Here is a 16,947-nt window from a genome sequence, read left to right as displayed (position 1 = left end):
AGGCAGTGACAGAAATTAAAACATTATCAGACAAATCTTTGCTCATTTCCTGTGAGAAGAAACCCAAATATAGCTAAATACACCAACCTAAATGAGTTCATGATCCATTAAAGTGCAAAAACTACTTTTTCACACAGGCAACCCTTTCAACAAAATCCCAGACACATTACATACAGGTCAATGTCAAATTGCTAAGGCAGTGACAAAGGAACTAAATCATTATCAGACAAATCTATGCTCAATTCTTGTGTGAAATGACAACATATTATCATGCCCAAATATTGTTAAATACATCAACCTGAATAATTTCATGATTCGATGAAATTTCAGAGACTACATATTGACACAGGTACCCGTACAACAAAATCCAAACATATTAAACATCATGCCAAACCAGACAGCCTGAGGTAAATTTAAAGCATAAATTCAAAAGATGCCTTGCACATTATTTGAACAACAAAACAAATAAAATCATAATTCTAATATCGTATCAGATTTTGTAGAGATGACACCTTTTGCATTGTCATGACTGAAAAAATTATTTTCTACTTCAATCACACTTGCCTAACAAGGCACGTTCTAACATCATATAAGCTAATATTAGACTGAATATTTTGCATCAGCACACATCTTATTCTTAGTTGAGAGAAATTCAATAGGCTTTCATTGGCTTGGTTTCAACCATAGCATCTAATGGGATCAGTGCAACCTTTAGCTCCAGATTGTTTGGAATGAAAACGACCACCCTTTTCGAGATATTGCTGATGGTATTCCTCTGCTCTGTAGAACTTTTTGGCTGGCAGGATTTCTGTCACAATGTTTTGACTGACAGTGTTTTGGTGCGTTTCCATTGATTCTCTGGCAGCTCTCTCCTGCTCAGGCGAATAGTAATATATACCAGATCTATACTGAGTGCCCACATCATTGCCCTGAAATATAATACGAATGCAAATTAATCAGACACCTGATGCAAATTACACTCTAGCCAATGTTGATGAAATTGGTGTATGAAGCATATTTAAAATGTATTATCAAGCACACTTCAATAAGAAAGAAATCCACATCACATTTTAGAGAAAGATTAGGAAAAAAGACACAAACACTCAAAACCCCACCCACAGCTGCTTCTGGGTACCTAAGGCTAAACTTCCAGCCATTGTCTATGCAGCACCCAGACTTATCATTTGACCGTGTTTTTTAAATAATTAAAAATTAAAATAGAACGAGTTTTTTTTCAACTAATTATTAAACATGATCAATGGTGATGGATAGACGTTGCCAAACTTCCATGGGGCCTGGGAAAGCAAGAAAATTAGGCACATCGTGAATCATAAATGTTGAAATATTATTTGGTCCATAGAGAGCAGAAATCGCAAAAAGTCAATTAATTGCAGAAATCACAAATCGCTGGGTTTCACGATTTCCCCCTAAAAATTGTGATTTTTTAAATAAATTGCACATGTTCTTAACCTACTCACAATTAATTGCCGAAATCACAAATTGCTGGGTTTCACGATTTCTCCCTAAAATTTGTGATTTTTTAAATAAATCGCACATGTTTTTTTACCTACTTTCCCCCTCATTATCGTGCTATTTCCCTTATAAATACGCCAAGATTGCACGTAGTCGCAGCTTCTATTAATTTGACTATTTCCTTCCAATTTTGACCTGCAAATTATTCGTTCAGATAGGATTTCACACACATTTTTGCTGCCGTATTTTCTGCTCATTTCCAGCTACAACTGCCATGGGCTGAACGTGTAGGTTAGGTTTTGCAAGCATGAGAAGCGGCAGGAATGAATTTAGGTTCATTTTACACATGCTAAAAGCCCTCAGCCAGATGCTAACATAAGCGAGAAAAAAGATCAGCCATCAGATTGAGAGCCATCAATTCTCAGCGAAAACTCAACTGTACCCTGTCCATGGCCAACATTGAGCATGTCGAAGGCCCTATCTTTATACTGGTTCACCAAAGTGACCAAAGTAAGGTAAAGAGGAAAATGTCATTCAAAAGATTGCGTCTAAAACCAGCTGTGTATATTTTTCATCAACATTTCAGATTACATTCAATTTTCAATTAGGAGTCATTCTTGATCTAGATCCCATGACCAAAGAAACAGCAAAAACAGAGCTGAAAAGGAAAAAGGGCCTCTATTTTTCCAACTAAATATTATTTTTAATATTTATTTAATAAAGTTATTTATTATTATTGAATAAATAATAATTATTTTCTTCAAATATAATTATTTATTTATTACTAAAATTAATAATTATATTTAGTAAAAATATTATCATATTTACTAAGTTTAATATTATTTGTTATTAATTTATTTCAAGATGTATATAATACTTCTATTAGTATTTAAACTTAATTTAATATCTGTTATTAATAAAATTATATTATAAAATAATAAACTATATTTTAATACTTTTTAATTTACATTTATTCTATTTTATTATATATGATTGTCATATTTATATCCATAGAGAGTTTTGAAAAATAACTATATCCAATATAGATTATCATATTCATTCCATGTCCATGCAACTCTGTTAACAAAACTATTAAACCTTTGTATCAAATATAGAAATCATATTTGTATCTACGTCCATGCAATTCTGTTAAACTACTTTGTATTCATGTCCATGCAACTCTGTTAATCAATGGTGAACATTCAAGAGTTGTTTTTCCAGCTTAAAATTATTATTATATGGTGAACATTAACTAGCAATGGATCTTTCTTAAGATTAACAACCAGTGGATATTGGAATAAACTATAAGTTTCATAATTTATAAGAACCGATCTTTGGCTACCACAATCATTGAAATGCAATTATGGAAATGCAATAGCTATGCAATATGCATTATGGAAATGCAATTTAATCAGAGCTACAAACATATATGAAAATATCTAGTCTACAATTCATGGGGCTAAAATTTCATTTTTATTTGCTCCTCTTTATGTTGATAAAATGCTTTTAAATTTTTTTTTAAAAAAAGATTTTTCCTTTTTTTCTAAGTTATTTTAAAATCCATTTTTTTCCAATTAAATCCCAGCTTTTTGAAAAAACATTAACTTTTGGTTAGCTCATTTTTCTCCCAAAAGATTTTTGGGGCTGCGACTTGATATGCATTGGTATTTGTCCTTTGCACTTACTGGATATACATAGGTACCAGTTTTATTCATATATTGTATACCAGCATGCAGTCAAGACTCAAAATAAAATAAAGTTCTTTCCATGATAATGGCTACTGTCTGCAGCTAGCATTGGCAGATCCCCATCAATTTCTACAGGCATGCAAAATAAGTTGTTGTGCCTATTAAAGTCGTTCTACATGGTGGCTTTTTCACAAACAATAAAATTTAATATCTCTACTTATTTACCAACAATGATCCAATATCTTTTGTTAACATGTTGGCAATGGAAACTGGATTCAAGTTTCAACAATGATCTTCCAATGATGACATACGAGAACTACAAGATGTGAAGGTGCATCAGCACTTTTAGTAGATCACGCCATAAAACGGATACCGAAGCAAACTGTGCAGCAAATAAGAGTGTGGGGAGTGCAAGATACCATGATTCATCAAGGACAAAAGGCAAAGATTGAAGGGGGAATGGAGATGTGTACACTTGGTAAGATTTGGGCACATTAAGGAAATAAATAATTCTTAGAAAATTTGAGAAAAGAGGTTTAGCTCTTATTTGTGGTGTCTTGTTGAAAATAGAGAGTGGAAAAGGATTTAATGGCTTAGAATTCATATCCATGGAGTTCAAAATGGCATAACTGAAAACAATGCATTCAAGCAAAGGTTATTAAATCAGAAGTTTTAAATTTCTATATACACTCAACACATTAACAATGAAGTTCACATTTTCCACTCAAAAGGTTCTCCACACAATACCTAAAGCATCTCAAATTCAAACATCCTAGGATATTTTTTCATTGAAATTTGAATATGGTCAAATACTCTTATGCCTTTCAGTTTCAAGGAATTTGCTTTTGAATTGGGTTTCCTTGAAGAATTTCCAAAATACCTAGTGATTATGTCCTACTGCTAGAAAACATAGCATAAATCACACAATAATGAAACTTCAAATGCAAAAACATACAGAGATAACCACACCTTCAAACCGATCTTTCACTACTTCAAAAAACTTACAAGACAACCTCCACAACTAATACAACTCACAGCTGCATGGAAATCAACATGTACTAGATTATTATGGTATGTTACAACTTTCTCAGAGCTTTGAGAAACTTCTGAAGCCTTACAGTCATCTATCTTCCTCCTATCTTTATACTAATTCAGTTAAAAAACTATCTTCCAAAAATCAACTCTAATTACAAAAGCATTCTTATCACTTATCAGCTATGTTTCCAGGTTCTTCAAAAACTGGTCCTGTGCACACTCCAAAATGCTCGGAGAGTGTGAGTGGCAACAAAAAGCATCCTGGGAGTGTCCCAGCCACCCTGGATTCTTTGTGGGTATGCCCCCAAGCGCTCCCGAGGCACTCCCATAAGATCCCAAGTGATCACTTGATCCCTAAGTTGTCAGTTCTGGTAATGTCCAGTACAAGAATGGGATTATGGTAGATCAGTACAGCAAAAAGAATTCTCTTAGGTATGGTACGTTTGGGTACAGCTATATATATAGTGGTCATTAGAGCTTGATTGCAATTGTGTACTTGAACCATGGTGGTCATATGGTTGGGCCCATACAAATAGGATTCGTATAGGATGTTTGTGAGTCAAGCATGGCTAGACTCATCATATTCAAAGAAGCCTGGAAGAGACACTGTTGCAAGCATAGTCTTTGACAACCTTTTTGCACAAAGAGCTACAAAGATCATTAAGGTAACCTCAAAACTTTGATTTTAAATTCAAATTGAATATTTTATTCTTTGATTTAAGTCTTTCATTATAAATTTGTAATTTTGATCTTTTTGTAATTGTAAATTGTAGTTGTCGGAGCCCTTGGTTAGAGTTCTCCATTCAGTAGATGGGGAACAAAACCCAATGGGGTACATATTTATGAGGCCATGGATAGGGCCAAAGAATCCATCCGAAATTATTACAAAGGGGAGCCTCAAATTTGATCCCATTTGGGAGCTCATTGATCGAAAGTGATACAATCAACTCCACCAACCCATCCATGCAGCAGGGTACTTCCTCGACCCTGTTGTGACCATTTCACACATCGCCCCATTTAAATGGGGACCCCCTCTTTTTGCTCGTTGTTGCTCGCCTTTCGCTCTGCTTTTTAGGGTTTTGGTAGTCTGTCAGTTGTCTGGATTTAGGGTCAAGCCTTAGGGTTTCTGTTTTGTCGTTTTCAGGCCAAAGTCCAGTCAGTCTTGAGAGTTTTTTTGAGCTTCCTCTCGCAGGATACAATTTTGAATAAAGTGAATTCGCCAGAGGCTAAGTGAGTTGGTCTATTTTCAATTGGATTTTTGAATGAAGAGTCTAAATTTGTCTAAGTATGAATGATGAAATTGTGAATTTTGTCCAATTGAGTGATTTTGACCAAATTTTGAAAATTTTGATATTTGATCCCGGGCATTGGAAATGACTTGTTTTTACCTTGTGAAGTGATCAAAATCCCGAAATCATGATATTTTGGCCTGTAGGAGCAAAATCGCTCCTGTCCCTCAGTGAAGGACCGGAGCTCGTTTTCAAAAATCTTATTGTCCCTGCAGGATCAAGATGATTTTTCGAGTGGAAGTAGTAAAGGGAGGCATGATCTTTCCGTTGAATATAATTTGAAGAATTTCATGAGCACAGAAATGCCCCAGGAGTGAAAATCGCTCCTGTCCCTCAGTGGAGGACCGGAGCTCAAAACCAAACATTGCCTTGTCCTTGCAAGATTTGAGCAACTTGACGATTTGAAGAGAACCAAGGAGATATGTTTCATCAGTTGAATATAAGTTGAAAGCGCCAACATGAAGAAAACATGACTTTGAAGCAAAATCGCTCCTGTCCCTCAGCCAGGGACCAGGGCGAAGTTCAGTATAGCTCCCGTCCCTCTCCCAGGGACCAGAGCGAAATTCCTCATAAGGCAAAATTTGGGTGAAGATTGAGCAAGTTTTAGGTTTGAGGCAACAAAGGAGGGTGAAATGAACCTGTTGAATACAAATTGAAGATTACAAGACATCAATAGGAGACTCAAATTGGCCTAGGCGCTCCTGTCCCTCAGTCAGGGACCAGAGCGATTTTTGCCTTAGGTCAATTTCCTGCCAAGTTTGAATGAATTCCAAGCCATGAATGAATGAAAGGATGCATTACAAGACCATTGAAGATAAAATTGGAAGTTGGCAAAGTATGATGGAGCCTACAAGTCTAAATTCGCTCCTGTCCCTCAGCCAGGGACCAGGGCGATATGATGGTCATGTTGCCTTTCCTCTAAGTTTTAACCTCTCCAAGTCAAGGTGAAAGGTGGCAAGGACATTTTGAAGCGTCTCAATGAAGAACGAAGTATCAAAAGTCGCCAATATTGAAAGAATTACACCAAATGTCCCAGTTCGCTCCTATCCCTCAGTCAGGGACCAAAGCAAAAGTGTTCAAATAAGGCCAAATTTGGGTTGCTATTCACATTTTGAATGTTTGAAAGGGAGTAAAGGACATCGTTTTGCACTTTGAAGACAATTGCAAGTTAAGATGATGGAAAATTTCATTATATACCCAAGTTCGCTCCTGTCCCTTAGTCAGGGACCAGAGCGAAATCTTCACAAAGGCTTAGATTTTCAAAGGTTTATCAAGTATCAAGTGGCCAAGAGGGATCAAGGGACTTCATTTTACGCGATGAAAGCAATGGCAAGTTGATGAAAGCAAGCATGAGCCCAGGACATTGAAGTTCGCTCCTGTCCCTTAGTCAGGGACCAGGGCGATATTTACTATATTTGCCAATTCATTCAAAAATCATGCCAAGACAAGGTTATGCGAGGTCACAAAATATCAAAGGTATCTTAAGAAGATGATATGCAAAGAAATTGAGCGTCAAAAGGTGATCAATTTGAACAAGGAAGCTATATCGCTCCTGTCCTTCAGTCAAGGACCAGGGCGATTTTTCATTAATCACTCTTTTCCTTCAAGGTCACGCCAAAGCCAAGGTACATAAGATCAAGGATATCATTTGGAAGGCGACACAAGAGAAGTGAACGTCAAAATATTACCAATTTAGGCTAAGGTACAAGGTTCGCTCCTGTCCCTCACCAAGGGACCAGGGCGATAATCTATTTAAGCATCAAAGTGCCTTGTAAAGACCAAGTGAAGTTAAGGTGGAATGAAGAAACAACGTTCTTGTTTGCCTTATGATAAAGATTGGTGATCGAACAAGCAAGATCAAGGAGAAAACACCTAGATCACTCCTGTCCCTCTCCAAGGGACCAGGGCGATATCACCTCAAGAGGCATTCATTTACAAGGTCAAGTTAACCAAGTTTGAAATTCCTAGCAAAAATGCCAATTTCAACGTAAGGATGGAGATTTTGAACGTCAAAAACACGAGATTCCAGGCTAAAATGGTAGATCGCTCCTGTCCCTCAGTCAGGGACCAGGGCGATGAGGTTTGTACTTTCCACCTTCAAATTTTGGCGCTAACAAACATTTTTTGAATTTTCATTAAATGCTAAAAATCGACAAAATTAAAATTTCAATTAAATAGCATTTAAAAATTGCGCTTGGACATTAATTAATTAATTTTTGCCTTTTAAAAAATCGAGTTTATTAATTAAAAAACGATGGCAATTAATTAATTAATTATTATTTTTAATGAAAAATGGAGCGCTTGGGTTTATTTTACAAAAGTCGGCCTTGTTTTTTTAATTTAATTTTTGTTATTATTTGCTTTATTTCCAAGTCGGCCTAGAGGCCATTAAGGAGGTAAGCGCTTATATAAAGGGGGTGTGATATGGCATTTTAAAACATCATTCTATTGCATGCGATTTGGAGAAGACAATTACAAGGTGCGAATTTCATCAAGGAGAGGTGCGAAATTCCATTCAAAGGAGAAGTGCGAATTGTGTTTAGAGAGTGCGAATTTAGCAAAGGAAGGCGCAAGCATCATCAAAGGAGGTGCGAACCTTAGTTTCCATATTGAGCGAACTTGACCAAGGACATTGAAGATCACGTCAAAGACATCCCCAAGGGTGGCGAATTGATAAAGAGGACGTTCATTTGAAGGAGATCACGTTGAAGCCATCTAATTTCGATTTTTGCCTAGGCGATTTTCTTGTTTTGCATTTTAAGAGTTAAGCTCTCAATTGAGGTATGGCGATGTGGTCCCTTGTTTTACATTTTTGAATTTTGATCGTCATTGCTTCAAGTTTTGAATTTTGAAATTTTGAATTTCAATAGCTTAATCGTTATTTAGGAAATGATAACTCAAAGACTTATCATGAGGTTTCCTAAAATTAATCTTTAATCTAATCTATGTTATGCATTGCCAAATCTAGTTACTTATTATGAAATGTTGTGTAGGTATGGCGACCCCGAAGGCAGGAGCATCCACCAGTCGTCCAGCTCTCATGAAGGAAGATCAAAAGACCGAAGAAGTGGAGACCAAGATCGTGTCGAAGTGGAGCAACATTGGAGATACTAACTTGGGCAACTTCAGCACGAATAAGTTTCGAGAGGTCCCTTACATTGGCAAGCCATCACCTGTCGCCTGGAGGATAATTGAAAGTGGCATCATTAAGGCGGCCGGCTTCCCTCCAGCAGTACAGTGTCATAAATTGATGATCGAGTGTGCTCGTCATTATGATCCTCAATCCAGAATGATCGTGTCCAAGGAAGGAAACACTTTAGCTTATCTTTCAGAGGAAGCTATAAGTGAGGCTTTCCATCTTCCAGAGCACAGAGATATGATTTACAAGAGCATAGAAGGAGCCAGGTCAATGTACGAAGATGATCCAGATGCTTGCCTAAGCATCATTAACAAGAACTGGTTACTCAAGAGTCGTCCTCGCCTGAGCAAGGTACCGAACACACCACACAGGATTGATTTCCAGGAGGAGTACAGAGATTTGATTACAATACTCAACCGAGTCACAGGTGCACCTCAAGCTTTTTACTTTGAGAAGTGGATGTTCTACTTCATCCAGGTGATAGTTCAGGGTAAAGGAACAATTCATTGGGCTAGAATGATTAGCCATTGCTTGGACGTACAGTTGAGGAGACTCAAAGCTACCAAGTCCTTCCACATGAGTTCATACGTCATCTATGCCTTGATCAGGGAGCTTTGAGTACGCAGGACTACCTCACAGAGGAGTGACTGGAAGAGGACCCGGCGAGGTCAGAGTTTGTGATTCCTATGTTCACTTGCATCATCCGCCAGGAAGCAACTACAAGTTGGTTAATGATACCTTCACTATGAACATCACAAGGACGTTGCAAGGCGGGATTCACAACAGATTATCTCAGGATGCACAGGAATTAGTGAAGAGGTACGGTGCTTGGTTTATCCAGTTTCCGAAGTTTACTTATATCAGAGTTCATGGATGTCCTTCACCTCCATACATGTTGCCGAGATATCCGACAGACAGAATAGTGTTACTTGAGGTAACAAGACAGTTGGCAGCTTATGCGAAGGCATTCAGACACAGACATGGAAATGGAGTTCCTGTACCCATCATATTGGGCAATTCAGTTGAGGTATGTCCTAATGCTTTAGCCATGGATGACGCAGACAAGGAGTTAGCGTTGTATTCTTTTTCATTCTTTGCTTTGAGGGAAAGCTTTGATCCACATGGGTATATAGAGGAGACAGTCGGTAGGAAGTTTAAGCATGAGTTTCAGATTGAAGATTTTATGATGAATCTCTTAGATGATCTTGAAGTAAAAAGAAAGATGCATTCTAGATTGCCTTTGGATTTCATCAGGAAATGCAAGATTTACAGAGTGGCCGACCAAGCGCAGGACAGTGGCAGACATCTCCAATCATCCTATGATCGAGAAAGTAAATCAGTAAGGTTAGATTGGAATGAGCCCGAGGTTGTGGATCTAGATGCTTTGATGGCTCCAGTCTTGTCTTGTACTCGCAGATGGGTTGATGTGCAGCATCAGAAGTTGAGAGAGCAAGGCATAGCTATGACTTTCGCTTTGGAAGAGAAACCAGCTGAGGGTGGAGCTAGTGTAAGCGAAGGTAATCCTAATCCCAGAAATGCAAATGAAGGCAACCTTCGAAGTGCAAGTGAAGGCGATCTCCATCCAAGAGGCTCGAAGAGGAAAGAGAGACCTGGAAAGAGAGAATCTTCCAAGAAGAAACAAGAGGCCAGCCGAGATCGTTCATCCGGTACATCTTCTCGACAAGAGAAAAGGACACTCGAAGTGGAAGAGTCTATGGAGTCGATGGTTCAGAATGATAAAGAAGGACAGGTACCTCAAGGGTCACCAAGTGGATCTCTCCAAGATTATGAGTTACATAAAGACAAGAATAATGACGAAGTAACATCTCCTCACAGAGAAGATGAAATATTGCATAAGGAGATTCAGGTTAGAGAGACAAGATCAGCCATTCCAGATTGGTTGAAGGAAAGATTAACAAAGGTGATTGTGATCGAGGACGAAGACAATGTGATTGATTTAGAGAGCCTTGTTGGACATTCCCAGGAAGTGACAGAGAAGAGAAAGGCTACCAAGATGTCCAAGATGATTAGAGATGAGACTGGATCCAGAAAATTACAGATAGCTACACCGGCAGTAGACAAGTACGAAGGTGAGATCCTAGCAGAGGAATATGATGTAGAGACATTTGAGCTAGGTCCATCCACAGCTGAGCAGACACTAGATGATGCCACAGATTCCTTTGACGCATTGAAGGACAAACTTAGAGAAGAAATGGAGAAGAGTAGAAAGCTCGAGAGAGAGAGAGGTGCATGGAGAGCATATTTCAGCCATCTCAATCAGCCTTTAGGACGTCAGGATCCAGCAAGATCACCCATACAGGCACTTCCCCTTCAATCAATTGGTGAGGCAGAGAGATTCAGGAGTATGGTCCAGCGTATGAGTACTTGGATGGATAAATCTCATACAGTTGCCGTAGAATTTGCAACAAGGATGATGAAGACTATTCATAGGGCTATTCAGGTTCTTGAGATCATCCACAATTTGATGATAACGGTAGCCGCTTTTGCTCATACCAAGGATGTTATCATTCCTGTCTTGAAAGTAATTAGACAAACATCGAGGAAGGTCTTAGCGCAGGAAAAGATTATGGATGGAGGACCTCACAGTTTACTTCAGTGGTCAACCTTACTCCAGATGAAGGAAGTTCTCTTTGAGGACATCAGTACTAGGTGCAGTCATGTTGAGGAGGTGATCAACCCGATCCAGGACAGAGTATTTGAGGTACTACGTACCATTCTTGGCAGGAGGATCGAAGTTGAGACAGATGTGGATTTGCAAGAATTGGAAGATAGAATCAAGGTCATCTTTTGCAAGGACGTCAATATCACAGATGAGCAACAGGACCAGATGTTTGCTACCATGCTCCTGATTGAAAAGACTAAGGAACTTGAACTTACATGGGACGCAGCTCTTCTAGATGCATTTGATCAGGTCATCCACTTGGAAGAAAGAATGAAGAATCTTCCCGAGATTCCAATTGCTGAGATCGAGGGAATCGTATCAAGATTCATTGCATATGCTAAAAAGGAGCATTGGAAAGGGAATAAGATTCTAGATGAGAGGTTGTTATAGATGACATGGCACCTTAATTGTCATTGGTCTATGTCTCCTAGATTTTCGTGCCAAATTTATAATTGGCTATGCATTTAATGTTGTGCAATAAAAGGGGAACTTTTGTAACAAACCCTAATTAGGGTTTAGGTGTCATGATCTTGACCGTTGATCTACTTTTGATCTAGACCATTCATTGTAATTGAGGATGCTATTTATACCCTCATTTCATTTCATTTTCATAAGTTAGATGTGAGAAGAAGATTAGATTATTGATGTATTAGAGAGATTAGAGTTTAGAAGCAATTTACTTTTGTAGCAAGATTGAGTTTTGAAGAAAGAATTCAAACAATTGTTGTACATGATGACTTTGGAATCAATGAAATATTGAAGTTATGGTGTTTTGTTGCAATTCTCTTGGTTATCTTCATGGTTGTTCAATTTTCTTGAATCATTTCTCGATCAAAGTAGTGTGTTAATTCGAAGGACAAAGTGTTGGACTTGATCTTTGGTAGGATTCGCTTTCCAAACCACTAGCTTCTTGCTGATTGTAGGAACGCCTTGCGTGGTCAACTGGAGAATACTTGAATCACTTAACCTTCAATCATTGTTGTATCTTGGATATGTACCTTCGTGGTAGTGTCTTTGATCTTTGATGTATTGAAAACCATTTGTTACCTTAGAAGATCGCATCAATTTCAATTGAGTTGTTATTTTATGGCAAAATTGAAGTTGGTTGAATCTTGCCAAGTCTTGTCCACATGAAGTCATTCTTAGGGTTAGACTAAATTAGACCTCTTGCAAAACCCTATCCTTTTGTTATTTTTTGATACTTGTTTAGTTTAGCAAAATCTTCGGCAACGTAAGGCCCCTTGAGGACACAGCAAATCACAACGACCACTGGTGCTTATCCACACGTAGAGACCCTACTTACAAGAACATTGGAGTCATCCTAACTGATCCTTCTTGCGAAATCTTCAGCAGTTAGCGACTTTATTCAAGAGAGGATAAGATGCCTTTGGGTATTTTATTCTGTGTATGATTGTGTACAAAATACACGTCAACAGACCCCCATTTTTTTATTCAGATTACTTCTCAAATTCTAATGAAGAGGTTATGGAGGGCCTCATGACATGCATTCAAAGGATGACACTCCAAGTTGAGGTGAGAGACCTCAAGATCCAGGAATTGCACAATTACAAGACTGGAAGCGTTAGGCTCTTTTCTTGGAAGCTAGCTATGCGAGGAGGAACCACTCAGACACCAAGTATAGAATTTGGAGTCTTTATATCACATGCATCTTACAAGTTACGAATTTCAAATTTACAATCATTGATAATTTGGAAAAAATATGTTTTGACTTTTCTTTCTAACTCTTCCATATTTCAGTTTGTAGATACTTGGTGGATAGATTGGGGTGCAAATACCCCAAATCTCCAAAGATCTTGCCTCTGTTTTGTGCCAACCTTGTTGTGCATCCAACTAGGAACACAATTGGAGCTTGTTTGAGGCCATCCACACAACGAAGAGGAACAAATTAGCTCAAAAATGTCTTTGTGCGATACAACCTTCGACTACACACAAGGGTAGAGGACAAGTCGGAAGATCCCATTGATTTGGATGAGACTGATCTTTATAGTGGTTGGACAGAGTGAGATGAACATCCTCCATTTAGCTATTGTTGTTGTAACATCTAATGACATACGTTTATTCAAATCACATTCTCCAATGTTCTTATGATATAAGATCAACGCATCATTCACCCTTTTGAAATGTTTCATACTTTCATTAAATTCTAGTTGTAGGTAATGATCATAGACTCTTTTGTAATAGTTTGCTGATTCCATGCTACCAACTCTTTAATCTAGGAAAGATTTCTCTCTTGGCTAGTGAACACACGAAATAGGAGACCATGTGGAAACGGTTGGTTGTTGCACTTCTCACAACTGCTTAAGTAAATTATCACTTATATAAGTTCCCCAATCTATATGTTGAATTCCTTCCAAGATGGTGGTAATGTAATGAAACATCCAAGGGTGAAAATCTCTTGCAGAGGGGGCTACCTTAAATTCTATTCATGAAAGTGATAATGTCATCTAGCTCTTCATGAAAATCACTCATGTGTAATGTCTTAGGCATCCTGGAACTTTTCTTCTTTTCAACCACTTGCGATTCAAAACTCTACTGTATGTATCAATGTTCTTCCTGAAATAATCCTGAAAAGGATTCAGTATTAATTCCTGCATATTTCTCATTACTTGGGATTTCAAAAATCTCCTCTATGCAGTCAAGCATAATCTAAAGTATGGCTGAGCTAGTAAATTCCTGACTTCTCTACTATCAGAGTTAATAATTGTTAGCACAAGCAATAACAAGGTCAAGAGATTACACTAAAAAAGGGAATGCACCAACTTCCACAATACCAATTGCAACAATATCACTTATCACAGGGGGTCCTTTTACTTGCATCATTCATTCTTGTGTGAAATTCATTTAGATTAGCATGACCTAAATCAGTATCATAGATTTATTCAAGCTCAATGTGATCTTGGACACAAGAGGGGCTCCTTTGAATTCATACTTCATTTTCTCTACTTGAGGAGACATTAAAAGGAGCAAAAACCTTGAAAACAGAGAAGAAATCAGGTCTACAGACATCAAGAAAATTTTGCACTTCAGTGACAATTGTGTAATGAAAGTCCAAAAGACTGAAATGCAAACAAAATTTGGGATTTTACATTCTACAAATCAATTTTGATGAGCACTAGAGACAGAAAACTTAAAGAACAGAAGCAAAGTCAAGTTTTGGGATTTATAATACTTTCACAAATTTGAAAAGATGTGCAAGCATGTTCAAAAACCCAACAGGAACACACATGTATAAACAAGAATCTATGGAATTTTGAATTGTAGAAGCACAAAAAAAACTATGGAAAACATGGGACAATTCTAAAATATGCAAGGTAATCAAATGAGGGTTTTGAGCAATTTCCACACACTATCACAAGGACATAAATGTACAAAGTTAGAATCAAAATGAAGGCTAGCTTAGAAACCCTACATGAGGTAAAGATATTTCAGTGCAAGTGAAATGGACATGGTTTTTCAAGTATAAAGTACCTAGAGAGCATTAATGTGAAGATAGAGACTTGCAGTAGGACACTTTGCAAAGAGCGTAATATTTTGTAAAACCCCCAAGAATAAAAGAAAAGATACTTGGGGCTTGATTAATAAGTCAAAGAAATCTGATGCATGATTCAAATGACAACTCAATGATAATTGGGAGGGTTCAAATTTGCAAGAGATCATTCAATGAGCTGGGAAGGTTTCATGTTTACAATGTGTTAAATGGAGAACTTCCTAGTGTTCCTACTGATTTATAAAGTATTCTACCATATGTTTGAAATAAATGCACTTTGTTATGACTCCATCATCAAGCTTTGGAGTTCAGCAACATTTTGCTCATCTGTGCGATTGGAATGGTGAAAACCAAAATCTAGTCTTGCTTTGATTTTTGGGGTTTCAAGGTTTGGGGATTAGTGCTCTTTTTACCTACTCTAAGTCTAATGTTCATATGAATCCCAAAACTGGAAGCATAAGGTCCAGCTTTAAAGTTTGGGAACCCACTTCCTTCGTACAAAGTGCTATGAAAACTTGGAATGCCCTATTAGCATAATAACTTTGGTTTCTTAAATGAAACTCAATTTTCTAAGTCAACTAGACATTCCCTGAACTTAAATTTACTATGATTTGACTATGATAGAAAAACTCAATAAAATGAATACATCAATTTGACAGATTTAGAGGCAAGAAATTTGAGAACTTTGATCTTGAAAATTTCATGACAACAAGACCAACGAACAAATAAATATCCTATGCAAGGCAATTGATTCCACTCTCTTAGAAATTTTCTAGCACGCATGTCCAGATTCACTTCATTTTAGCACCGATGTAAAAAATTTGTAGCTAAATCCATCCAATAGCATCAACCTTTTCATCATTCAATCAATCATCGGCTTCGTAAGCTTGTTTGTAAAGGGTATCTTGCAATAGCGTGAAGCATTGTAGCAAATATGAGACTTTAACATAGTTAATTGCAAGCAAACACCACTTGGGTTATAGATCATGCCAAGTCAAAATGGCATGATCAGGTTATTGCAGGCCTAGCCAACACCCAATCAAACCCAAGTTGACCCAATAAGAAAACACATTCCCTTTAGGAAAAGTGGGATTTTGGCATTATTTCAAAAAACATTATAAGTTTGGTTTTGGCATTTTTCTCCAAAACTATTTTAAGTTGAGGGTTCTATGCACTACACTTGGCATGAAATAACAACTGCAAAAAAGTTTTGCATTTTATGACTATTATTTTTTAAATTTGCCTTGTTTTTCTTGTGTTTTACCCTTTTTAAACTTGTGTAATTGAATTCTATTTACACTTCCAATTGCCAAGTAAATATAATGCTACTATTATATTAATCCCCACTAGTGATGATATGTAAGCTTCTTGGTTTTTCACAATCCTAAGGGGAAAAAATTGTACAAAAACAAATAGAGTGTCCATTTGAAAATCCAAAAAATTTGACACAATTTATATTACACCAATTAATGTTGACATTTGAAACAGAAAATTTCTGGAAAAGTGCAACAGGAATCAATGAAAACATGAACATTACAAATATAGTTCAATGGTATTGCCATCATCAACTTCCTCTCTCATCTATAAATTGAACATTTGTACCACTAGATTAGTTGATGAACTTGTCACTCTACAATGAAAAATAAATTGAATGAATGATTCAATAATCGGATAATGTATTCAACAATATACAAGCGTATATATAGAGATTACAAGACGATGTTCTAAATTAAAAACAAGTCGTTTAAAGTGAACTACTAAAATGCTAAACGCTAAATAAAGCTTAAAAGCTAATTAATCTAAAAAGAAAAAGCTAAATGCTAAATAAAGTTTTAAAAGCTAATTAACTAAAAAGCTAAATGATCATTAAACAAGGAACTAAATATAGGTGACTAAAATATAATTAAATATTCTAATACCCTCCCTTAATGGTCATTCTATCTACTAACTACCCTACAGAAGACACTGCAGGTCTTTTGATCACAAATGAAAAGAACAATCTGCTACAGTGGAGACCCTCCTTGGATCTGAAAAGTGTTAATGACCAAAAATACCAGAATCCATCCAACCTGACGTTGGGTAACCAAATTGAAACCCGAAACCATGATTTTGAGGAAAATCGGCAAACCCTT

The 16,947-nt window shown here is 37.0% G+C and overlaps 1 protein-coding gene across 1 annotated transcript in view; it reads right to left on the bottom strand.

The window, feature by feature from the left end:
* Nucleotides 1–403: 403 nt before the first annotated feature.
* LOC131066374 (peptide methionine sulfoxide reductase A3) overlaps nt 404–16,947 on the bottom strand; it is a 73,244-nt gene continuing 56,700 nt past the window's right edge. The window contains exon 2 of the mRNA XM_058001126.1: nt 404–929. Coding sequence (XP_057857109.1) covers nt 678–929 — 252 coding nt within the window. The 3' untranslated portion in view covers nt 404–677. The remainder of the gene's footprint in view (nt 930–16,947) is intronic.

This window comes from Cryptomeria japonica, chromosome 3 (genome assembly GCF_030272615.1).
Source record: "Cryptomeria japonica chromosome 3, Sugi_1.0, whole genome shotgun sequence".
Lineage (NCBI taxonomy): Eukaryota > Viridiplantae > Streptophyta > Pinopsida > Cupressales > Cupressaceae > Cryptomeria > Cryptomeria japonica.
The sequence above is the reverse complement of the archived record's forward strand: the minus strand, read 5'-3'. Positions and strand labels throughout refer to the sequence as shown.